Source organism: Tenrec ecaudatus, chromosome X (assembly GCF_050624435.1).
Source record: "Tenrec ecaudatus isolate mTenEca1 chromosome X, mTenEca1.hap1, whole genome shotgun sequence".
In the NCBI taxonomy this organism is placed as follows: Eukaryota; Metazoa; Chordata; class Mammalia; order Afrosoricida; family Tenrecidae; genus Tenrec; species Tenrec ecaudatus.
The window spans coordinates 54,026,300-54,049,449 of record NC_134548.1 but is presented as its reverse complement, the minus strand read 5'-3'; the positions used below and the strand labels follow the sequence as shown (position 1 = coordinate 54,049,449).

General features: G+C 52.2%; 2 protein-coding genes across 6 annotated transcripts in view; one reads left to right on the top strand and one right to left on the bottom strand.

The window, feature by feature from the left end:
• SYN1 (synapsin I) overlaps positions 1-6,911 on the top strand; it is a 54,116-nt gene extending 47,205 nt beyond the window's left edge. Inside the window, exons 6-13 of one of the 2 annotated variants that reach the window (XM_075538270.1) lie at positions 854-916; positions 1,631-1,773; positions 1,858-1,932; positions 2,030-2,132; positions 3,650-3,790; positions 4,064-4,151; positions 4,243-4,828; positions 5,899-6,911. In XM_075538270.1, the coding sequence (XP_075394385.1) occupies positions 854-916; positions 1,631-1,773; positions 1,858-1,932; positions 2,030-2,132; positions 3,650-3,790; positions 4,064-4,151; positions 4,243-4,828; positions 5,899-5,926 (1,227 nt within the window). In that variant the 3' untranslated portion in view covers positions 5,927-6,911. Of the gene's footprint in view, positions 1-853; positions 917-1,630; positions 1,774-1,857; positions 1,933-2,029; positions 2,133-3,649; positions 3,791-4,063; positions 4,152-4,242; positions 4,829-5,860 lie in introns of both variants that reach the window. The other variant, XM_075538269.1, reaches the window with a different exon arrangement.
• A 1-nt stretch (position 6,912) lies between these two features.
• On the bottom strand, positions 6,913-20,020 carry ARAF (A-Raf proto-oncogene, serine/threonine kinase). 4 transcript variants are annotated; one of them, XM_075538271.1, is made up of 16 exons: positions 19,953-20,020; positions 18,186-18,340; positions 17,912-18,015; positions 16,971-17,073; positions 16,729-16,883; positions 16,525-16,623; positions 12,763-12,919; positions 12,651-12,678; positions 12,409-12,560; positions 12,120-12,322; positions 9,889-10,065; positions 9,732-9,778; positions 9,058-9,176; positions 8,701-8,832; positions 7,664-7,798; positions 6,913-7,461 (listed from the first exon to the last, which is right to left on the bottom strand). In XM_075538271.1, the coding sequence occupies exons 2-16, from the start codon at positions 18,279-18,281 to the stop codon at positions 7,327-7,329; spliced, it is 1,842 nt and encodes a 613-aa protein (XP_075394386.1). In that variant the 5' UTR covers positions 18,282-18,340; positions 19,953-20,020; the 3' UTR covers positions 6,913-7,326. The 4 variants fall into 4 exon arrangements, with proteins under 4 accessions (XP_075394386.1, XP_075394388.1, XP_075394387.1 ...); XM_075538273.1 differs by having other exon boundaries at positions 12,763-12,904; XM_075538272.1 differs by lacking the exon at positions 19,953-20,020 and adding an exon at positions 19,371-19,669.
• Positions 20,021-23,150: the final 3,130 nt, after the last annotated feature.

The following is a 23,150-nucleotide window of genomic DNA, read 5'->3' as shown; positions in this document are numbered from 1 at the left end:
GTCCATGTGTGTTTGATAGGTCCTTCTGTGTTGAGCATGTGCCTAGGAATGCGGCCCGGGCCTGCGAGTGCTGGATCTGTGTCCAGCTCTGTTATGTACCTGTAGAGTGGAAGGTGCTCCCACATTCTCATGGCTGTCTCTGTGTTGCTCGGGTAATCCTTGGTGTGTCTTAGTGTTCCTCTGTGTTGGGTGAAAAGAGGAAAGCAGTATGCTGCCTTGGCTCCCAAGTATGGAATGATCTCTCTTCCCTGCTGTGAACATATGACTGGGTGGGTGACTGGGTTGTACCCACAGGGCTCTGTGTGGCCCTGGAGAGCGGGGTGGGCTTTAGAGCTTGTGCTAGCTGGGGCTTTCCTGCTGTCTTTTGTATCACAATGCTCACTGGCAGCCCTGGGCTTGGTTGTCTCAGAATTTCGGAGTGTTTGTGTGGCTCTCTGGGTTAAGCATGCACTCGTGTGTGTGTGTGTGTACTAGGCTGGCACACAAGGCCTGGTATGTCCAATTGTTACATTCTCATCACCACCACCCCTCCACACCCACACTCACCTCTGTATCGGCCACACACTGTAACAACAGATGTTCTTGTTTCGGGGAAAGGTTCCCCTCCCCTTCTCCCTTGCCACCGACTGGGAGAGGCTCTACAGGAAGTCTGGGGCGCTGGGGTCATGGAAAGGGAGACAGGCAGGCAGGGTTCTAGGTTTGATTTTTGGTCAGGGCTGCTGTGTCTGTTTCTGGGAAGTGGCCCATACTGGGGCTCCCACAGAGGTGTTCTCTTCAGTGCCCACCGCACTCCCAGCCTGGGCACTCAGGCCTTCGACCCTGACCTTGCCACTTCTCTTTCCATCCCACCCAGCTCAGCAGCACCACCTACCCTGTGGTTGTGAAGATGGGGCACGCACACTCCGGGATGGGCAAGGTGAGTGCGTCACTGGGCGTTGTAGGTGTTTGTACCCAGTGCATGCCGTCTGGCATTGTCTGGCTGTGGATGTGTGCGTTCAACCCCCACCTCCATAATTCTGCTTGCTTTGCTTGTGCTCCTTGACCTATTTTCATTCTTGCCTTTTTCATGCAGCTGATTTTCCGTGAGCCTGTTTCTCTTATGCATTCAGCCAATATTGTATATTCTGTGAAGTGTATCCAGTGTTGTGTCTGTGTGGATGTGCATGCCTCTGTGTCAGACACACAGAGCCATCTTTTATGTTCAAGGCTCTTGGGGTCCTTGTATGCCTTCCATATTATTTTGTCTCCGTGTATACAGATGAAAGACTTATGTTTATGGGTGTTGGTACTCGCGTATGTCTGTAGAGTGTGGTACAATTGACTTTGTGCCTGAGTGCCCACTATGTATACTCTATGTATGCCCAATTGATTACCAGCTCTATTGAAATACAATTCATAAACCATACAATGCAGGTGATTTTAGTATATTCAAATTGTACGTACCCAACTTTGTGCACACGGGGACTGATGTGCACGTATGAATGCCTTGGTGCGTGTGCCTGTTAGTGTATATGTATTTCTGTGGGGCTACTTCATCTGTGTTTCATATGCGTACGTGGCCCTGCTCCCTGAGAATCCCCTACGACTGCCCCTCCTCCCCAGGCCCTGACTCCTGATTCCACCCCCACAGGTCAAGGTAGACAACCAGCATGACTTCCAAGACATCGCAAGTGTTGTGGCACTGACCAAGACGTATGCCACTGCCGAGCCCTTTATTGATGCCAAATATGATGTGCGCGTCCAGAAGATCGGGCAGAACTACAAGGCCTACATGTGAGTGGAGCAATCAAAGGCTGGGAAGAGGCCGCCAGCCCTGTCCTCCCCAGATGCTGAACCTCTCTCGCTTCCTTCTCCCAGGAGGACGTCCGTGTCCGGGAACTGGAAGACCAACACGGGCTCCGCAATGCTCGAGCAGATCGCCATGTCTGAGCGGTGAGCCCCTCCGACTCGGGGCGGCAGGGTAAGCAGGGCGGGGGCGCTGACTCGCAGGTAAGGCAGCAACAGGTTTCCTTCCCCTACATCTCGGCAGGTACAAGCTCTGGGTGGACACGTGCTCAGAGATCTTTGGGGGACTCGACATCTGCGCAGTGGAAGCACTGCACGGCAAGGATGGAAGGGACCACATCATTGAGGTGAGCGCGGCAGAAGGGGCTGGACCAGAGCATGGAGACAGCCATGCTCTCCACTGGGAGGTGATCGCTGCCGACAAATGGAGTCCGACCCTGTAAGGCAGGGTAGGCCTGCTCCCTGGGGTTTCCAAAGCTATATCTTCACCGCCTCATCTTTTCCTGAACACTGGCTGGTAGGTTCAAACCACCCAGCATGTAACCAAGTGCCCATAACCAAATACACCATCACAATGCCTCCGAAGGTCCTTGGCCAATGGCAAAGTACTTAGTAGGCTATGGAGTAGCGCCTTGTGACCTGAGACCCCGGCAAATGGCACAACCGGTCAGCTCGGAGCTGCTCTGTGACCTTGGGTGTCCTTGGTGGGGAAAAAACAAACAACGTTTGTGAAACTCTAAAGTACTCTGTGTACCGGAGCATCTTGGTGAATGGCAAAGCCCTTGGGGAAGTGTAAATGTGCGCTGGTAACTGGGCGGTCTTTGGCAAAGAGCAAAGCATCCTGTGAACTAAGAAGTGGGAAGGCGAGTTAGGAGCTGCCTGGCGAACAAAGCATTTTGTAATATAGATGTATATGTATATACACACACACACACACACATCCTTAGATAGGGAACTCTTTATATAGGGAAGTCGTTTTATTGAAGCAAAACGCTTTCGAAATTTTAAAGTTCTTCATAAATGGGGTGCCCTTGGTAAAGGGAAGTCATTTGTGAACTGTAAGCTACCTTGAAAAGCAGGAAGTGCACTTTATACATGGTCTCTTGTAAACAGAGATACCCTCGTCAATCACTTTTTCAACACATCACGCATCACACGGTTCTTTGTAAAGAGCAAGGTGTCCGAAACGCTGTCAACTCTCCTCTGAAGGACAAAACGAAATGCATGGTCACTGAGTTGATTCTATACGGCCGCGGAGAACCGCCTAATCGGGTCTCCACCAGGATACTCTCTATGGAAGGAGGCTGCCACATCTTCCTCTCACGGAATTGCTGATGGGCTTGAACTGCTGAACGTCCCGGCAGGCAGGCAGGCAGCCGGCACTTCCTCAATCACTCGCCAGGCCTTCTTTTGTAAAGGACAAAACACTTAGCACGTTTGTAGAGCTGACCTTGGCAAACTTTTCCCATAAAGGACCGGATGGTTTGAGGCTCTGCAGGTCATAGGGTTGCAGTTGTGAAGACTTAACCTTGCAGAAGCAGTCACAGACAATAGGGACACACGTGTCACTGTGTCCCAATAAAACTTTATGGGCACTGACATGTGAATGCCATATCCTTTTCACTCGCCACGACATTTTAAAAATGCTTTTCAACCCATACAAAACATTTAATTCATTCTTGGCTCATGGCCTAAACAACAAAAAGACAGCCTTCCTCACAGTGTAAACCCCAGGCCTGTGAACGGAAGGAAGCCCATATTTCCTCGACAGCTGTCATGCCTGTTGCCAACTGCAAGCGCCTGTCACAGCCCCCTTCACATGCACTCCTGCCGCTCTCCTCACTGGCCCTCCTTGCTCCCCCAGGTGGTGGGCTCCTCCATGCCGCTCATTGGAGACCACCAGGATGAAGACAAGCAGCTGATCGCAGAGCTCGTCGCCAACAAGATGACCCAGGCCCTGCCCAGGCAGCGGGATGCCTCCCCGGGCAGGGGCTCCCACAGCCAGGTCAGGCCCCTGGTGTTGCACAAGGGCCGGGCTGGCCTTCTGGGGTCATGCAGGGAGTCCCGCGGTGCCAGGGAGCGGCTGATCACTGGGTTCACGTCAGCTGAGCTCTGCCGTCATGGCGGCAGATACCAACTTAAAGTTGATAACTAGCTGCTCCTCTGACTTCCTGTCACGAATGGGACAATAGCCAGCCCCATGTCACCCGATTGGCTGATGCGCCACTGGCTGGCAACTATTTTTAACCTCTCTCCTGCTCCACTCCTCTGCCCGCAGACTCCATCCCCAGGGGCCCTGCCCTTGGGCCGGCAGACCTCCCAGCAGCCCCCAGGGCCCCCAGCTCAGCAACGCCCCGCACCACAGGGTAAGTGAGGGCTGCGGCTTTCCCCTCCTCTGACTGTCCCAGCAGCTCCGCCCTCCCTTCTCTGCTCTCACGTATGTGCTCTGTCCCTCAGGCGGGCCTCCACAGCCGGGCCCTCAGCGCCAGGGACCCCCATTGCAACAGCGCCCGCCGCCACAGGGCCAACAGCATCTTTCCGGCCTCGGACCCCCAGCTGGCAGCCCCCTGCCCCAGCGCCTGCCAAGTCCCACATCAGCATCCCAGCAGCCTGTGTCCCAGGGCCCACCAATGACCCAGGGTCAAGGCCGCCAGTCCCGGCCAGTGGCCGGAGGACCCGGAGCACCTCCAGCGGCCCGTCCACCTGCCTCCCCATCACCCCAGCGCCAAGCGGGACCCCCACAGGCTACCCGTCAGGCATCCATCTCTGGTCCAGCTCCACCAAAGGCCTCCGGGGGCCCACAGGGTGGACAGCAGCGCCAGGGTCCACCCCAGAAGCCCCCAGGCCCTGCTGGTCCCACACGCCAGGCCAGCCAGGCCGGCCCAATGCCTCGCACTGGGCCACCCACTACGCAGCAGCCACGGCCCAGTGGTCCAGGCCCTGCTGGACGTCCTACCAAGCCACAGCTGGCCCAGAAACCCAGCCAGGATGTGCCACCACCTGCCACCGCTGCTGCGGGGGGACTCCCACACCCCCAGCTCAAGTAAGGGGACCCCAAAGCAGCCCTCACCTTGCTGCTCACCAATGGACTCCTGTCCCAATAGGGTAACCCCAGCTCCCATGGCCCTCAAGATGGACATCCCACCCAGAGGGGGATGTCCCTCTGCAGCCTGAACCATACCTCCCCCAAATGACAGCTCCTCCAGCCACCGCCCCCTCGCCCCCAACCCCAGATCCTCCTCCCTCAAGACCAGGGATTTGGGCCCAAGCTCCCAGAGGAACTCCCCCTTTCAGTGCAGATCCTTTCCGAAAGGTCCCGGGGAATTCTCATCTTCTGGGCCAGCTCAGGCTGCGCCCTGCCACCAGTATCTCCGTGCTCATCTCAGAATCTTCCCCAATCAGACTCCGCCTCGTCCCATGTGCTTAGAGGCCTCCCAACCAATCGCCCAAACTTCTGGTCTAGGCCTTCCTGTCACTTCAGCTCTTCCCAGTTGACCCCCATACTTTACTGCCAGTGTATCTGGTCCATCCCCAAATCTTCCTGTTCCACGTCTCTTCCCAAGTCATATCATCCTCTCTCTACTTCTTTGAGCTCATTCCAGGCTCCTCTGCTGTAGTCCAGAAGTCTGCCCTGCCCTAGCCAACTGGTCCCCAAGATTGACCCCCAACCAGCCTGACCACAACTCTTATCTCCTTGGTCCAAGGCTCCTCCCAGGCTACCCTAGAGTCCTCGCCCATAGGTTGAAATTCTCTGTATCCAACTCCTTCATGCCTAACTCCCAATCGAGCCTACACTTCAAGAGAAGATCCAGCCTGGGATTCTTACTCCTTCACCTTGGTCCTAGCTGGTCTCAGATCATACCTTCTTGACCCAAGGCTCCTCCTTGTCTTGAGTCCTCCCAGACTTGAGCCTCCTTTGGGGTTCAAGCTCACAGGGGTGGGTGGGAAGGTCACAGGCACAGCCCAAGGATCAGAGGGACAGGGCTGGGGCCGGGCCTGGGGTAACATTGTGTTTCTCTCCCCTTCCTCTCCCTCTTCCCCCTTCCTCCCACACTTCCACCTTGTCTCTCTCTAGCAAATCCCAGTCTCTGACCAATGCCTTCAACCTTCCAGAGCCAGCCCCGCCCAGGCCCAGCCTTAGCCAAGACGAGGTGAAAGCCGAGACCATCCGCAGCCTGAGGAAGTCTTTCGCCAGCCTCTTCTCCGACTGACACCCCACCCCAAGAACCCCTAAATCCCTGGGCAACCCCTCTGGGCCCTGAATCCACTTCTCACTTTTGGAACCTCCAGATCCCGAGAACATCTCTCCCGGTTCTCCAAGATCCCACTTCCCATTCCTTGAGATCCTTTAGTCCTGGCCCTAAGTCCAGTTCTCAAGTTTGGAATCCCCAAGCCCTTTTAACCCCCCACTCCTGGTCACCTCAAGATCTACTTCTCAGTTTTAGAACCTCCAAGTTCCTGAAGATCTCCGCTCCTGATCCCTCCAGAGTGCAGTTGTCCTTCCTGGAAGCTCCCCGATACCAGGCAACCTCCTTCTGGTCCGACAACCACTGAATCCCCTCTTCCCTGGTCCCAGGTCTCTCAAGCACACCTTGTTCCCCACCCTGAATTTCCAAACCCTTAGGAAGCCCCCACTTTTGAACCCCTTTCCATGGATCTCCCCTCTCTTGAAATCCACTACTTCAAATACCACCCCCCCCTCACAAGCATTTCCCTTCACCCTCCAACACAGTGGGAACCCCTCCCATTTCTAGGTCCTCGGATCCCCCAGGAACTCTCGCCACCCCCCCTCACCCCCTAATTCTTGCCTCTGACAGCTGTCTTTAAATATGCAAACTCCACCCACCCACCCACCCCAGAATCCTTTGCACATGGAAGGCCAGTGGTCCCCTCCCCACCCTCTTTGCCGTGATGTCTGTGTCTGTGACTGATGTGGCCTCTTCTTGTGCCGTGCTTGGCAGATGTGGTCCTCGTTCATTGTGGCGCCTGTGGTGATGCGTGTGCAGTGATGCTGTTTGTGTGGTCTGCACCTTCCCCGGCCCTCCACTCCCTGCCTGGACTCACCCCACCCCTCTGCGGCTCTCAACCCCACAAGAAGAGTCGGGAAGCAAAATAAACAAACAAAGGCCCAGCAGAATTTTGTGCTTCTTGGTGAAGAAAAGGAGGAGTTGTTGAATAGGGGGGAGACATGAGAACCCCCAAATCCACACGGGGTGCCGGGGACCCCAAAATCCAGTGGAAAGTAGATCAGGCACAAATTCCAGAGAAGTTCTGAATCGCTGCCATAAATCCCAGCCATTGGAGATGGAGGAGATCCCAAACCCAAAGCCAAGAGCAATCCCCACTATGGAGGAAGGGGGTCTCAGTCTTTGGGTGTCCCCCAGTTCCAGAAGATCTGGTAAAACATATAGGGACCCCTTCATCCCCCAAGGTGGGGGAGAGAGGACCCTGAGGCAGTATCAGGGCAGAGACAGAACATTGGTGGGTGAGGCTCCTGGGCACTGTGTGCCGAGATGGGCTCCCCAGGAGTTGGGGCGGGGCCTAAGGCACAAGGCGGGCTGCACTGAGTAGGCAGGCAGGCAACTCATCGGCCTGGGTTCGGTGCAAGGAGGGCTCAGAGGCACTCCGCTCAATCTTGGGGAGTGATCGTTGCAGCAGCTCAATCGTGGCCAGGATCTGGAGGTAGATGGGGACAAAGGAGGAATGTCCAGACTCCCAGGACACCCCAACACTCTCAGACCCCAGCCTCATAGGGAAACACACACACACTGTACACCTTAGAGCTTTGGATACAGTTTACATTCACACTTTTGTGTCTTCCACCATCGCAGTGTCCCCTCCCCAAGGTGTCCAGCCCTAGCCCTCCTGCCCAGCCCACCTGGGGGAAGAGAGGTCGCTCCTCCCGCTGGAACTTGAGGCAGTCAGACAGCAGGCGACGCATAGCCTTGGGGCAGTTGCTGGAGATTTTGCTGAGGTCCGGGGACAGATAGCCACGACCAACCATAAAGATAATCTGGCGGGAAGGGGGACAGGAAGGGGTGACCCAGGGCTCTTGAATGTCTTAAGAATTTGGAGGGCTTCTTTGTGGGGGACCTGGGTATTCTGGTTACTGGGGCCCATGCATATCTTACAGCCCAAGGATTCTAGGTCTCAGACAAGTCAGAGAGTATCTTCGTTTACAAATCAGAAGGATTTAAGTTGGGGAAGTAGGGGGTGTTTAGAGAGTCCACAAGGTTGCAGACAGGTCTCTGGTGACTTGGAGCTCTGCAAAGCCCTAAATGGGGGAAATTCATAGGTTGGTGAGTGTCTGGGACCTGGCGGACTGTGCAGGTCTGTCTGTGTGACCTACAGGTTTGTGTGATCAGGGTTCAGAGACTGTTGCTATCTGGAATCCAGACCAACCTGGGTTTCTCAAGGAATTTTCCAAGGTTTTGACCCTGGAAAACAGCGAGAGCCTGTGGCCCCAGGGTCCTGAGACCTGTGGGATACCCAGGGCTTGGATGACTGTGGGTATCTGGATGCACAAAAGGATTCTGTTTCTAGGAGAAATGGGATTCTGAAATTTGGGGGCTTGGAAGATTTTGAGTACCCAAGCCAGAAGATTGTAGGCGTTCTAAGGGCCTGGAGGGCTTTTGAGTATTTGGAGTCTACAAGGATTTGAGGTGTAACAGGGACTTCAGGAGAATATGGACTTTGAGGATCCAGGAGATTGTGATATGGGGAAAGGGGGCCCTGAGTACAGGGAAGTAAGATTAAGAACATCTGCAGACGGAAGGATTCTGGGAGTTCGCAGTTCAGAAAACTCAGAGTCTCCAGGAAAAATGTGATGGTCTGTGCAAAAGAGGGGATCTGCAGTGTAGAGGCCTGAGTGGAATACCTTAGCCCAAAGGATCGTGGGTGAAATGCGTGGCTCACCTGGTCACGGCTGCCAATGTGGCTGTAAGGCAGTGAGCCAGTCATGAGCTCATAGAGCACAACTCCATAGGCGTAGACGTCTGACTGGAAGCTGTAGGGGTTGGGGTCCTGCATCCGGATCACCTCAGCTGCCTTCAACGGGCCAGATCAGGCAGGGGGACCATGGAGTCAGCAAATGGCTAGCCCAGAGTCCCACAGCCCACCAGCCACACTGGGGATACCTCTCAGACACTCGTACTAGCTGAACCACGTAGGGAAGAATACAGCCACCCAAACACCTGGGGCAGGCAACCAAGTGCCAACTCAGCCTGGCCCATCCTCCCCCCCCACACCTTCCCCCACCTTGGCTCAACTCACCATCCAAAGAACGGAGCCGGAAGGCTGCTCCAGTGGTTGGGCTCCACTCCACCGAGTCTTCACTGTGGCCAGGCCGAAGTCACCGATCTTTACTGTGAGCCCCTCATGTAGGAAGATGTCCGAGGGGGTCAAGGGCCGTTATAGGAACTCCCAATAGCCACACCTCCCACTCTGGGAGGCTCTTGTCCACACCCCCACCAGCCATGCTGCTGACCAGGACTGGAAGGCCTCCAACGTCACCTGAATTACCCACATCCTTGAAGTGGGGGGTAGGGGTGTGTGTTTGGGGGGGAGGGGGGGAAGAGTTCCAATGAATAGCTACCCTCTTGGCCCTGTTGTAAATCTTGACTAGGAAAGCTCTCCAATGACACCCAAGCCCACCAGGCCCATGGCTCTGTCTGACCTCCACAATGGCCACTCCCCAGATCCTGACCAAATTCTCCAAGGAAAGGATTGAAAAAACATCACATCTCTGACTCCTGACCAAGAGAACTTCCCCATTAAGAACTCTACACCATCCACAGCTCTGCTATCTGGAAAGAAGCTATACAACACCCACCCTCCCTATTTATCCCCTTCGCTACCCACAGCAAAAGTCGTCCCTCTACGCCTCCGCCTGCCTAATAGACCCCAGCCCCAGCTGAGTGCAGAGACAGGCCAGGCCAGGCAGATACTGTTAGACTTCAGATCGCGGTGGATGATGTTCTTGGCATGGAGATAGCTGTTGGGGGGGGGGGGAAGCAGGTGGTGAACTGGATGGGGACCACCTCATCTCCCCCCGCCTCCAGTTCCCTCATTGCCCTCCCAAGTCCCCAGGGGAAAGGGGCTCACTCCATGCCCTGGGCAGTCTGCCGGGCCACATCTATGAGCTGCACCATGTCGAAGCGTGTGTCAGCCACATGTAGATGGTGGTACAGGCTGGAGCCCTCACACCACTGTGTGATGATGGCAAACCCTGGCCGCGTCATGAAGCCCATGAACAGCAAGATGTTGACATGCCGTGTCTTCCTGTCAGGGTCGGGGAAGAAAACGGCAACTGTGAGTAGTGCCCTGCACATCAGGGATGGCTGCGCTCTCGGCCTTCTTCTTGTACCCTGCCTAGGAAGTTCAGGGCCTCATCACTGCCAAATGCAGCCCGCTTTCGAAACATGTGTGCCGGGTTACGATTCCACACCAGGCTCCCTCGTCTGAGTCTCAAAACAATGAGGTCTTATCGGCTCCCACGCTTCTGCCTAGTACCTGGGCTTGTGACCATTTGACAGATGAGCAAGTGGAGTGCCCACCTTCTCCAGAGACCTATCAGTGCAGTATGGACAGCTTCAGGGCAAAACACGGATGATGTGCAGCGACGAGGCCTACTCATCACTGTGGCAAAAGGTGGCAAGGTAGCGAGCGCGCTGTTTGAAGCTCTAGGAAGGCAGTAGCTGTCTGTAGGGCTGCGTAAGTGAGTGAGTAAGAGGGAGTACGTACGGAACCGTCATCAGGGAGCTGCTTAGAACAGCACACATGGTAAGCATTCTGTAAATATCACTGGTCTTGGAACCTGGGGACCTTACAGAAACTGTCACATAGAGTTGATTCCCCCTCGATGGCAACAAACAACAAAGGTAGGAGAAACTCTTCATCCAGGTTAGAGCCTGCCACTGCCATTCTGATGGTAACACAGGCGCGAATGACAGCAGGGAAGCGCCAGGTTTGCTCAGGGCAGAGACGATACCAGAGCACACAAGGGCTCTTAATTGTGTTAAGATTATGGTTTCAATATCATGCCACAGGCTCACACCGTCCCCATCTCATGGAGATGACCAGAGGATCTCTGCTTGGGCATCCATCCTGAGGATAAATATTAATACAGCACAGGCAGTCATGTCAACATCAACTGGGGAACATAACGTGGGCCAACCGACAGAGAGGAAAGCCCACATCTGCACACCCCCCGGGTGGGAGTGACAACAGGAACAAAAAGGGACCGTCAGGGTCCCTCAGCAGGAAGGACTTAATCCTGTATTAATTATACATTAATGACAGGGATTATTTCACTAGTTAAATAAAGCTTAGGCTAGGCTTCTGAATAGAATTAGCTCTTGTTCTTTAAATTATGCTATGATTGTAATTACTATAACAAGGACACAACATAATAAACATGGATATTAATGGTACCCTATGCATGGTGGGGAGGACAGAGCACACGCCCTCTTGGTGAGCGGCTACCTAACGTGCTGCTGTTCATGGCAGTGAACATAACAGCTATCATCACACACACTTCACAGCAGGACCAGGGCAAGATCCATATTTAGGGGGCTGGGTAACCACCCCTCACTATTAAACCCAAACAGCAATACCAACAGGCAGCCACGGAGCCAGGCCTTTGAACTGGGGCGCAGTAAACACCACTGTCGGCCAGGGCTGCACACGTTGTTGCAGAGAAACCAAATCTGTTGCCTGGAGTATTTTGAACTGAGCTTCAAGCAGACAGCTGTGGGTGACTGTTGAGCATGTCTTGCCCCCCCAGAGTCCCACCAATAGTCCAATCTCCGGTGTCAGCTTCCTGAAAGCTTCAGGAGGAAACCCTGTGGCGCGGGTTTGAGAGAGTAACATTACTAGCAGACATCGGGAGAACGACACCCACTGAAAGCGTGACACGGTGGCCTGCCACCTTTGAGCGGGGTACGGCTGTTTGCTTCCTAACCCCAAACAAACAAACTCACCGCCATCGAGTTGATGCCAACTCACGGAGGCCTCCGACTGTACAGTCTCCGAAACTGTAACTCCTTATGGGAGTAGAAAGCCCAGCTTTCTCCAGAGTTAGTTTCCTACTGGGTCAAACACCCACGTGCAAGCCATCTGGCTGCTGCGCGTGCGTATGCAGCCCCTCTTGCCACAGGCAATTTCTAACCCGATCGCACGGCCTGCTTCCTCGAAGGAGAAGCCATGCGTGATCAGCAAGTATGAGGGAGGCCAAGGAAGCACCTCAAATGGGGTCTTTTCCCAGAGGCACCACCCAAGCTCGTCCCTGCCTCTCCTTCCCTCCCCGCTCCCGCCACGCCCCTGTACACGCTCACCTGAGCACCTGCATCTCGTTCTTGAAGGCCTGGGCCTGCTCGGCTGTGGGTTGGGCTACCTTGAGCACCTTCACAGCCACATCGCCGTGCCACCGTCCACGGAACACCGTGCCAAAGGAACCTGTCCCAATCCTCTTCAGCAGCTGCACCTCGCTGGGTGGCACCTCCCAGTAACAGCCGGAGTCCCGATAGCCCAGGTTCTTCTGTGGGTCAGATGAATAACACCTGAGGGGGTCTGGCCACATCGCTCATCGGGGGTGTACCCCCAAATAGCCCCCCTTTTGCTTACCACTTTCTTCTTGTCATCAGCCAAGGACTTCCGCTCCCGCTGCTCTGAAGGCGACTTGGAATGTGGGGACTTCCTCCCCGAGGACATGCTGGCTAGGCTGGGGTTCCCCCGGGGGGCTCCATCACCACCACCTCCACCTCTAGTACCAGCAGCTGAGGTTGTGGAGGAGATGTGAGTGGAGGTGGGTGGGGGGAGGGGTGCTCAGGGTGCAAGCGGGGCGGGGTGGTGGGGGGGCGGCTCACCATCAGTGCTGAAACTCTGGGCCGTGAGCTAGGAAGAGAAGAACGGGGGTCAAAGGGAGGACAGGAAGGCCAGCAGGAACGGCTCCCTCCCTCAGGCCCTCTCAGGACAAACCTGGATGAGGCTGGAGTCCGTGGGGGCTGCGGTGCTGACCATATGAACATTGGGAGTGGACGTGGAACGAATACGCTGGAGTGGGGCATTGGCCGGGATGGGGAAGGAGAAGTGCTCAGGGTCACGGTGCTTGGTGCAGGAGCTGCCAGGAGAAAGGCTAAGACATCAGTGTTGCATGACCAGCGGCCCCCGACAGCTGCTCCCCCGTGTCATACACACGCATGGAGCCCGCACCCCACAATATTACTGTGATTCATGTGCTCAACAAACATTTCGTGGGTGCCTGCTGTGTGTCAGGCACTGTCCCCAGGTGCTGGAGCTCACCCTGTGAACAAAACAAACGAAAGGTCCCCCCAGCCCCACTCATGAGGTTAACATTCCAGCAGGCAGAGGGAAGAGAGACATTGAAAACAAACAAACAAAAAAAAAACAAGAGACATATACCCATTAGTGAGAAATCTCACAAAGGAAAAAAAACAAGCAAAACTGGGGGCCAGATCGTTACGGGGAGTGTCAAGAGCTTCCCTGAGAAGGTGACGCCTACCCACAGACCTAAGGCCGGCCACCTGGACAGTGTGAAACTAGGGTAATACAGAAGGTTTTACGAGGTGTGCCATTCAAATATGTAGTAGAAACCATGCAATTTCCTATGTCCAGACAGTCCTCATTGTATTGTGCATATTAAGACTTTGTTTTGTTTAAAAAAAAAAGTTTAGTCTTGTAACATCGTTAATTATGTGTAGCATCATAAAACATGTCCCTTCTGGAAATGTGACCCTAACAGGAAGTTCCTGGACAGAACAGACTGCTAAAGGACTTGACTACGTGACTACAGGGCTGGCAGTCTGAATCACTTTATTGCAGTCCCAGAAAGTCCATGTCTACAAATTGAAGTTGGTGACAATCTTGGATCAAGCAAGTTCATCGGTGCCACTTTTCCAATAGCATGTGGTCACGTCCTGTCTCTGTGTCACATTTTGGTAATTCTCACAATTATCTCAACCCTCTTCAAAGAGCTGACAAACATACACACACACACACACACACACACACAAAACCAAACAAAAATGCACTGCCATCGAGTCTCTGCCAACTCACAGAGACCCTATCGGACAGGGTAGAACTTCCCTTTTGGGTTTCCGAAACTGTAATGGTTTACAGGAGAAAGCCCAGTCTTTCCCCCCAAGCAGCCTCTGGTGGTTTCAAACTGCCGACCTTGTGGTTAGCAGCCCAACGTGTAACCACTACGCAACCAGGGCTCCTGTTCATAAAGCTATTATGCAGTTAATAGACTACATATAGTACGAGGAGCTTCAAAATGCGTAAGGACAAAGTCTGCCATCTTTTAGTTCCATTTTTCCCCAGGGCCTCTTTGACTGCCCCGGGCATAGTGGCGACACCACTTTCATGCGCACTGGAGACAACAAGGATCCCATGCCTCGCTTGATGGCAGCAGTAGCTCTACGGCTGTGAGCTGGCGCCAATCTGCAGCATCTCGGAGAGCTGCCCGTGTACTGACAGGACGAAGCCCAAATGCAGTGTTGCCCAGCAGATCCCACCTCCTAGCAACCCCGTTTGCGTCAGTGGCGAACCATCCTCCATACGGGTTTCGAAGGCTGAGCTTCCTGCAGTAGATGGCGAGGCTTGTAATAGCTCTCCAGTTTTGTTCTTCTTCTGCAAGGATGCACTGGGTGGTCTCAAAGTGTTGACGGCGTAGCCAAATGCTTTAACTGTTACACTGAAGTACCACCATCAAAAGAAATCCAACTCACTGCCATGGAGTTAATTGTGACCCACGGCGAGCCTACAGGACAGCATAGAGCTGCTCCTGTGGGCTTCTGAGACGGAAACTCTTTCAGGAGTAGAAAGTCCCATCTTTCTCCTGTGGAGCAGCTGGGGGGTTAGCACTGCTGACCTTGTGGCTAGCAGCTTAACACATTACCTTCATATAAAGGCCCTAGGAACTTCATATTAAGGTAACATTTCAAAAAGATCCATATTATAAAAGTTACACATATTTCAATGCTACAAAACCTTACCTTAATGCTCACTTCACTATCCTGAAATACGGTCCATAGGTAATTAATCCACAAACAGGCAGCCCCTTGGTTATGAACAGATCTGTTACTAAGTGTATCTTTGACTAATAGTGCTACTTAAATCGGAACATGTGCAAACAGTCCTTATTTAGCCGAACTTTAAGACAAGAAAGGAACCCTGGTGGCCCAGTGGGCTGTGCAGTGGGCTGCGAACTGTGAGGTCAGCAGTTTAAAAGCACCAGCCACTCTGCAGGGGTAAAGGCGAGGCTTTCTACTCCCATCAAGACACTCACAAGAGCAGTTCTAGCCTGTCCTATATGGGCGCCGTGAATCAGCATGGACTCCCCGGCAGCAGTGAGTTTGATTTGGTGAGGGCAAGAAAAGGCTCAAAGCCTTTTCTTTTTTTAAACAGTTGGATTGGCACTTCGTCCACATGTCATACCATTCAACAATTCAGTCATATCCAGAAGAGTTGTCAGAGCCCTTTCAGTGACTTCCAAGCTGCATGTTCCGCAAGTGAAGGGATTGTGTTATCTTGTTGCCAGCAGAGGTTGATTCAATCATTTCGAACCCACTGCTATCGAGTCGCCTCTAATTCACAGGGACTTTCTTTGATGTTTCCTAGGCTGTGAGTCTAACAAGAGCAGACAGCCTCATCTTTCTCCTGCAGAGTGGCTGGGAGTATTGAACTGTCAATCCTATAGCGAGCAGTGCACGTTCACCCAGCAAAGCGAGGGCAAATTTACATAACATTAAAGCAGTATGAGTTTTCTGAAAGTTGCACATCTGTAACTCAAGGACTTGCTGCACATTCATCATTAAAATAATCAATATAACACTCTACATTTCCTATTCTCTAAATTATATGAAAATGTATGATATTCTATTTTATATGAAAATGAGTATGAAATATGTAACACAACCTCACAACATAAAGACATCATGTGATAAAATATAATAAAGTATGTTATATTGACTTATATTAGAGACATAACATTTAATAAATAAATACTACAGTCTACTGTTTAATAGAACCCCCCCCCAAAAAAAACAAAAAACAAAAACCAAACTCACAGCCATTGAGTTGATGCTGACTCAAAGTGACCCCCTGTAGGACAGGGTAGAACTGCCCTGTGAGTTTCTGAGACTGTAACTCTGTATGGGAATAGAAAGCCCCGTCTTTTTCCTGTGGAGCTGGCTGGTGATTTCAAACTGCTGACCTTGCAGTTCACAGCCCAACACATAATCACTAGGCTATCAGGGCTCCTGTTTAACATAAGGAGGAGTAGAATAAAAATAATTTATGACAAAATAATACGTATTTCGAACTAGAAGGGCTTGGTATGGTCCCACTGGTAGAATGAATGAAGTAACTATACACTTGAAATGATTAAGAAGAAATGATTACTTCCTTGATGTCAGTCCTGTTCTAAGCACTGGCCATGTCTCAACTCATTTAATCCTTATCACAACCCTATGTGGTTAATGTATGATATTGTTTGATATGAAAATGAGTATGCAATATGCAACAGAACAGCATCACTAGCCTCTCTCTACCGATGGGCAAACTGAGGCCCAGAGAGATCTGGTTAACTTTCCCAAGGGCCTTTCATCGCTTTGCTTACATCTGTAGGTATTCCAACAAATGTCAAGCAAAGGAATAAAATATGGGGCCCACAGAATGTTCCCTCCCACCATCAGCCTTTCAGGTAAGGTACCTTACCTGGGACCTGGAGGGGTTAGTGGCTCATTCTGGGCACGGTTTGCAGGCGCCTCTTGTTGTCTGGGGACTCCTGACAAATCCTGGACACTGTGGTAGATACTTGAAGGCGAGGGAGCACAAAAAGAAGGGACCCCGGTCAGCTGTCGGTCCGAGTGGGCCTGGTCGCCAGACCACGTCCTGCCCCTCCCCGGGAGCCAGGCTCACTGTTGGCGGCTGGTGCTCATGTCGACACAGACTGTGGGGACCTTGGAGGAGCAATGCTGGTGGAACTTGTAGCCACAGGTTTGGCAGCGGAAGCCGTGGAACAGAAACTTAAGGCAGAAGTCGCAGAATGCCAGGCTAAAGAATGTCTTCCGTACCTGCTGACAGAGCGTGAGAGAGGCTGGTGCAAGTGAAGGACTCGCCCCCCTCGCCCAGTCTGGCCCTACCATCCACCCTGCACTCACAAAATTGTGCATGGTCAGCGGAACATCTTCCAGGACCTCGACAATGAGCTCCTCGCCATCCAAAGGGGCGATGGCTGTGTCCCAGGCAGTGACCGTCTTTCGCCTGGAGAGGACATGGAAGGGAATGAGTGGGAAGGTAGGCTGGAGTTCGGGAGCCCCCCTAGAAGTTCTACCACACCACAGCAAGTTCCAGTCCCACCACCACGCCCCTAGGACCCAGTTACTATTCTCGCTCCTGTATTAGAGATGAGGAAACGGAGGCCCAGAGGTGTCAATTGACTTGTCCAAGGCCACCTTCACCCCCCGGTGAGTGGCTGGACAACGAAGACCATAACATGAGGAGCAAGCCAGGCGGTGGATAAATAACTCACTATTCGAGGGCTTGAACATGTCCCTGTCAGGTGGCTCGTGAGACCCCGAACTGAGCAAACAAACCAGCCATGTGTGTAGGTGAAAAAACAACAAAGGAATCCCCAACCCAAGTCAAAAATGGGCTGAGGCTCAGTTCCGCACACACCGAGTAGGGGAAACTGTGGAAAGAGCGCAATGGTTTCTGGCCTCATGAAAGAACAGAAGAGACGCGCTCCCCTGGGAGGAGGTGATAAGGACTCAAGGAGTTGCTGACTAGACAAGGCAGCGTCCTGATAAAGTCGCCAAAAAGGATGGACTCATGAATGCACTGAGCGAGTGGAAGCCTAAGGTGTGCTGGTGGCGCACACGGTTCCGGAACTGGCTAGACTTGGTGCCCTGCTTCTGTCAACACGACAGCCAAGAAAAGCCACACAGGGTCACTGTAACTAGGAATCAACTTGGGAGCATCTAGGAGCAGCAGTGGAAGACTGGAGCGAGAGTAATGGGTGATTCCATGCAGTCAGAGGGCTATGGGGAGGGCATGGGAGACCGGGCACCTAGTGGGTGGGTGAGGGGGATGCCACACTTACCCCTTGATGAGTCGGTAGACCACGCAGCAGTCCTGATTGAGACCCCGTACCTTAAGGGCCTTGTCTAGAGAGTCATAGACACTCATGCCATCCCGGACGGTCACCTGTGTGTGTGCGCATATGTGGGTGGGGGCCCTCAGTGCCCAACAGGGGCCCCAACAGATTTCTCTACCCCTCCCCAAAGAACCCCTCTCATCCCTAGTCACCCTCCCATCCAAGGCCTACAACTGGGACGATCCCCAATTCCTGCCAGATTTCCCCCTATGGAACTTACCACCGTGCGCTGCTTGTTGGGCAGGTAGACTTTGACCGTGCCCACTGCCCGGGATGGCTCAGCCCCGTTGGCAGGGGGCGCCCGTGGCAGCTCCATGGAGCTGAGGACTGTGTCAAGATGGGCTAAGGTGGGGCTGGGCAGTACCCATGGGGCTCCTAGGAGAAGAGAGACAGGAATGCGGAGGTCCAGTAATAGTGCTCTGACAGCAGAGTGGCGGGGAACAAAACAAAATACAATGTCCAGGCTCCACGAGGCCCTGGAAGCCTAATTTCCACACAACATTCCAAGGTGATAACCTGCAGCTGAGCAAGGATCCAGTCCTTCCTCAAGCTCCTCTGCCTCCAGAGTGGCGCGCTCTTAGAGTCACTGCAGGGGGTGGGTGTGGGAGGCGGGGAGACAGCACACAGCGTCCTAGAGGGCACACCACACTGTGATTCTGGGCTGGGGACTAATGGGGTCGGCAGCACACACTGCACTGGGGGCGTTAGGGACACAATGAACATGCAGACTTTGTTCTAGCTTTTTAATAGAGAAGGATTACCAGGAGACTGGTGGCCCAGCCTTTGGGCTGCGGGCCACAAGGTCAGCCATTTGAAACCACCAGTCAGCTCCACGGGAGAAAGATGAGGCTTTCGACTCCCGTCAAGAGTTCCAGTCTTGGAAGCTCACAGGGGCAGTTCTGCCCTGTCCTATAGGATCGCTCTGATTTGGCATGGACTCAATGGCAGTGAGTTTGGTTTGGGGTTTGATGGTGAGGGTACAGTCACAGACACTGATGAGGAATGGAGCAGCGGGAAAAGTGGGGGCTCCCCTTGAGCAGTGTTGTGAAGGGTACTGTGGGCGTCCCACCCCTGGGGTGCAACACTGATGGCAGGATCACAGACACTGTGTTCGGTGGGTAAGGGGCGACTAGCGATGGGGAGTTCATAGGGAGTCAGCAGACTCTGCTGGAGGCCTAACAGGGGTCACTGGGGACTGCAACAGTAGGAGGGTGGATACTGGAGGTCACCAGACATTGAGCCTAATGGAACTGGGGTAATGGTGGATCATGGGACTTTGTTGGGTTAAACAGGGAAGATAGAGGAAAGGGGAAGGGGGTCGGCCACAACTTGTCAGGGCATCACTTTACTGATGTTGGAGGATCACACAACCCAACCCACTGCCATCAAGCAGATTCCAACTCACAGCGATCCTATGGACGTTGGGAAAAACCCTTATTGCCATCGAGTCATTTCCGACTCCTTTTCTCCCACAAAGCAGCTGCTGGTTTTGAACTGCTGACCTTGCGGTTAGCAGCCCAACGCGTAAGGAGGGCTAAAGAGAGGTAACAGAGACATTCTCAGACATTCTCCTAATGAGACACTGATCCAGCATATGGCAAGTGGGTAACGTGCAGCATCTACACACACACACAGTGTAGTGCGTAAGGACGTGGCAGCGGGATCCTTAGCAGGGTTAAAAGAATAGCATCGGCACCCTACGCCACAACCGGGCTCCGCCTACCGGAAGCTTGTGGGCTCTGCGCAGGCGTGCTGCCACTCGCGGCGGGCGAAACCATCGCCGGCCACTTTGCCCGCCTATTCTGTCTACCCACCCCCCACCCGCTGATGACGATGGTTTGGTCCCGGGTCAAACCACTCCTCCGGTTCCGGACGGGGGGCGCCGGGACCCAGGTGAAGCCATCCTGGAGCTGAGCTGGCGGTTCGGACTCCCTGCCGGTGCCGGACAGCCGCTCCAGAAACCTAGCCTCACCGGGCCCGCTCTCACCTGTCACGCCGCTACTACCGCCACCGCCTCCATCTTGGGCCTGTCTTCTGGCCGCCTCACAGGGTCGGCCTCCACCGCCCCTTGGGCTTTCGCCATTGGCTCCGAGGGACTCAGCCCTCCATCTTTATTGGATGCCAGTCACGCCCATCAAGGCAGGACCGGCGGAAACTGGGTCGTGTTCCGGATTGGGAGGGACTGTCTGAAACGTCAGGGTTTGGAGGGGTGGGGGTGGGACTCGCAAGTTCTCGTTAGCGCATGCCCTGTCGGAGCGACATCTGGGTACCATAGACTTTAACCCCAATTGTACCGTGATGGAATCGAGTACGGCTTTCTATTTTTTTGTTCACTTGAGGCTGACCTGCAGGGTTTGGGAATCTGGGCGGGGAATCCTTAAAACGCCCTTTTGGGACATTTTCTGGACTTAAGAAATCCTTATACGCATATAGAATAACTGTTCCGAATAAACCTAACATTTAAAGATCGTTGAGTTTTAATGAGCCCTGGTGGTTTCCAGCGAGACTGCTAACCAGTATGTCAGGAGTTTGATCCCACAATGATCGCAGCCTTGCACACTCTGCCCCGTACAGTCACTGGGTCCAAATCGACTGGAAGGCAGTGGGTGTCCTCATTTTCCCCTGCTTTTGAAATAGGCTGAATCAGATCGAATGGACTACAGTGTTTTCCAGTTCTGGGAGTGTGTAGTCATAGCTTTCGGTAACAGCAAGTCTGGGGTGTGTCAGAAGGTTTCAGAGGGGCGGCCTGCTGTGTGGGAGACGCCCTTTATGAAGGAAGTGGATGAAGCTTTTGAAAGACTGCCTATAGATAGATGGTCAGGTGGAGTGTGGACCTGGAATGGAGCGCAGTGTGGCAAATACATAGAGGTGTTATAAGGGTGAGCGCCAAGGTTAAAGCCGCCAACCTTGGGTATTTGAGTCCGAAAATCAAAGGCTTCTTGGAAGAAAGGCCTGGCATTCTACTTCCGAAAGTCAGTCAGTGAGAATCCTATGAAGTAGTTCAGCTCAGCAACTCCACATTTCGAATCAACTCTACAACAACTCCCCCAGTCCCTTAAAGGGCTAAATCTTCGAAACTTAAAGTAAAATATCCTCTAGCATCAAAAGACAAAGAAACATTCCCTTATCTTTTTCTTGATAGAGGAGCCATGATGGCGAAGTGGTTATGCATTGGGCTGCAGTCCCATGTTTGGACACCACCAGCTGCTCCTTGGGAGAAAGACTGGGCTCTCTGCTTTCTACAGCGACGCTCTGGGAATCCACCGGAGCAGTGCTACCTTGTCCTATAAGGTCGCTATGAGTCGGCCTCGCCTCGATGGTAGTGAGTTTGGGTTATTATCTTAGAGCATTTCCTTTAGGAAACTTTGTTTGTTTTTTTCAATTGTGTCCCTCTGCCGTGTTTGTAAGTCTTTTTAAAAGCTATATAATCATCCTGCCAGTTTTACAACCCTGGAATGGGTTGCTTGGTTGGTTGGTTTTAACAGTTTTATTAGCATAGACTTCCCATCACTCACATCAAGAGTTGTGCAGTCATCCCCACCATCCGTTTAGACCATTGTCTTTGTTCTTGTACGCATTGTTCTTAGCTCCCCATGGAATGGTTTTCATACGAACTTGGAGTCATGTCTTTGAAATGTAATCATCAAGAAATGACTCTGTGGGATTTTGCTTGATTGCCTAACTTTAAGTTTTGACTATCTGTTTGTCATTGCAATATGTGAAGTTTTATTATTTTTCCCTTGGTGGGGGAGGGAATACAATTAACACAGGTGACCAGCCCAATTGCCAGGTGAATTTGGAATGAATTATGTGTAGCAAAGGAGCTCTAATGGAGTAGTGGGTTAGTTAGAGGTTGGACTGCTGATCACACGGTTGGTGGTTCAAGCCCACCAGCAGTTCCACAGGAGAAAGATGAAGCTTATAGTCTCAGAAACCCACAGAGACAATTCTACTCTGCCCTATAGGGTCCTTATGAGTTGGAATTAACTCTCTGACAGTGGATTGGGTTGGTTTTTGATAGATGTGTAGAACATGGTGCAGTCAATTCCTCTTTCTTGAGGAAACATTATTTATCTTGAGAATATCTATACAAGGAGATGACTCTACGTCAAAAGTTCTGAACCTGACCCCCTTGGGGGTCAAAACACCCTTTCACAGGGGTCGCCTAAGTTTAAGGCCATCAGAAAACACATATTACCGATGGTCTTAGGAACCAAGATATGCTCCCCGTCTCTCAGTGGGTCCGCTCACATGCAGATAAGCCCACACACTAGTAGAGTACCCGGCCTGAAGACTATCATCCATGCTACACTGTGCTTCAAGACAACATTTCATTGATTTGCAATTAGAAATCAATATTTCACAATATATAATTACATATTGTTTTGTGATTAATCACTATGCTTTAATGGTGTTCGATTTGTAACAAATACATCCTGTACATCAGATATTTACATGACGATTCATAAGAGTAGCAAAATTACAGTTATGAAGTAGCAACGACAATCATGTTATGGTGGGGGGGTCACCACCACATGAGGAACTGTATGAAAGGGTCGTGGCATTAGGAAGGTTGAGAACCACTGGTCTACATGGTTATATAAAGGATGAGACTTCTTTCTGTGTTTGTGATCACTTTAGTGACTTGCTTGTGATATACAATACAAAACCATCAAACTCAAGCCCACTACTGTGGGGTCCATTCCAACTCATAGCAGCCCAATATAGGGTGTCTGAGACCGAATCTTTATGAGTATATCCAGCCTCATCTTTTGATAGGTTTGAATCAGTAATCTTGCAGTTAGCAGCCCAACATCTGGTTTAATACCTATTTAGTAATAAACCTGTTTCATTATTTTCTACCTTTGTGGAGAGAACTGAGACTGAATCTTTATGAGTACAGCCAGCCTCATCTTTTCCCTGCAGCTGATAGGTTTGAATCAATAATCTTGCAGTTAGCAACCCAACATCTGGTTTAATACCTATTTAGTAATAAACCTGTTGCATTATTTTCTACCTTTGTGGAGAGAACGAATTGGATTAGCAGGGCATTTTATTTTTAAGCATTTCCTCAACAGTATGAACATCCTGATATGTTTGGAGTGGCTTAGTCTCCCATTTGGAGCCTCTGTGTTCCTCCAGGGTAAAGTGAGACTGATCATAGGGAGGCTTCAGGATGAGGGGA

What these genes read in the sequence shown, in the direction of transcription:
- ARAF (XM_075538271.1), bottom strand. Translation starts at nt 18,281, where the DNA reads ATGGAGCTGCCACGGGCGCCCCCTGCCAACGGGGCTGAGCCATCCCGG. An exon ending in CCAACAAGCAGCGCACGGTG is followed by an intron (nt 18,016 to 18,185) that starts GTAAGTTCCATA and finishes GCACACACACAG; the next exon opens with GTGACCGTCCGGGATGGCAT. An exon ending in CGGACTCCAGCCTCATCCAG is followed by an intron (nt 12,679 to 12,762) that starts GTTTGTCCTGAG and finishes TTCTCTTCCTAG; the next exon opens with CTCACGGCCCAGAGTTTCAG.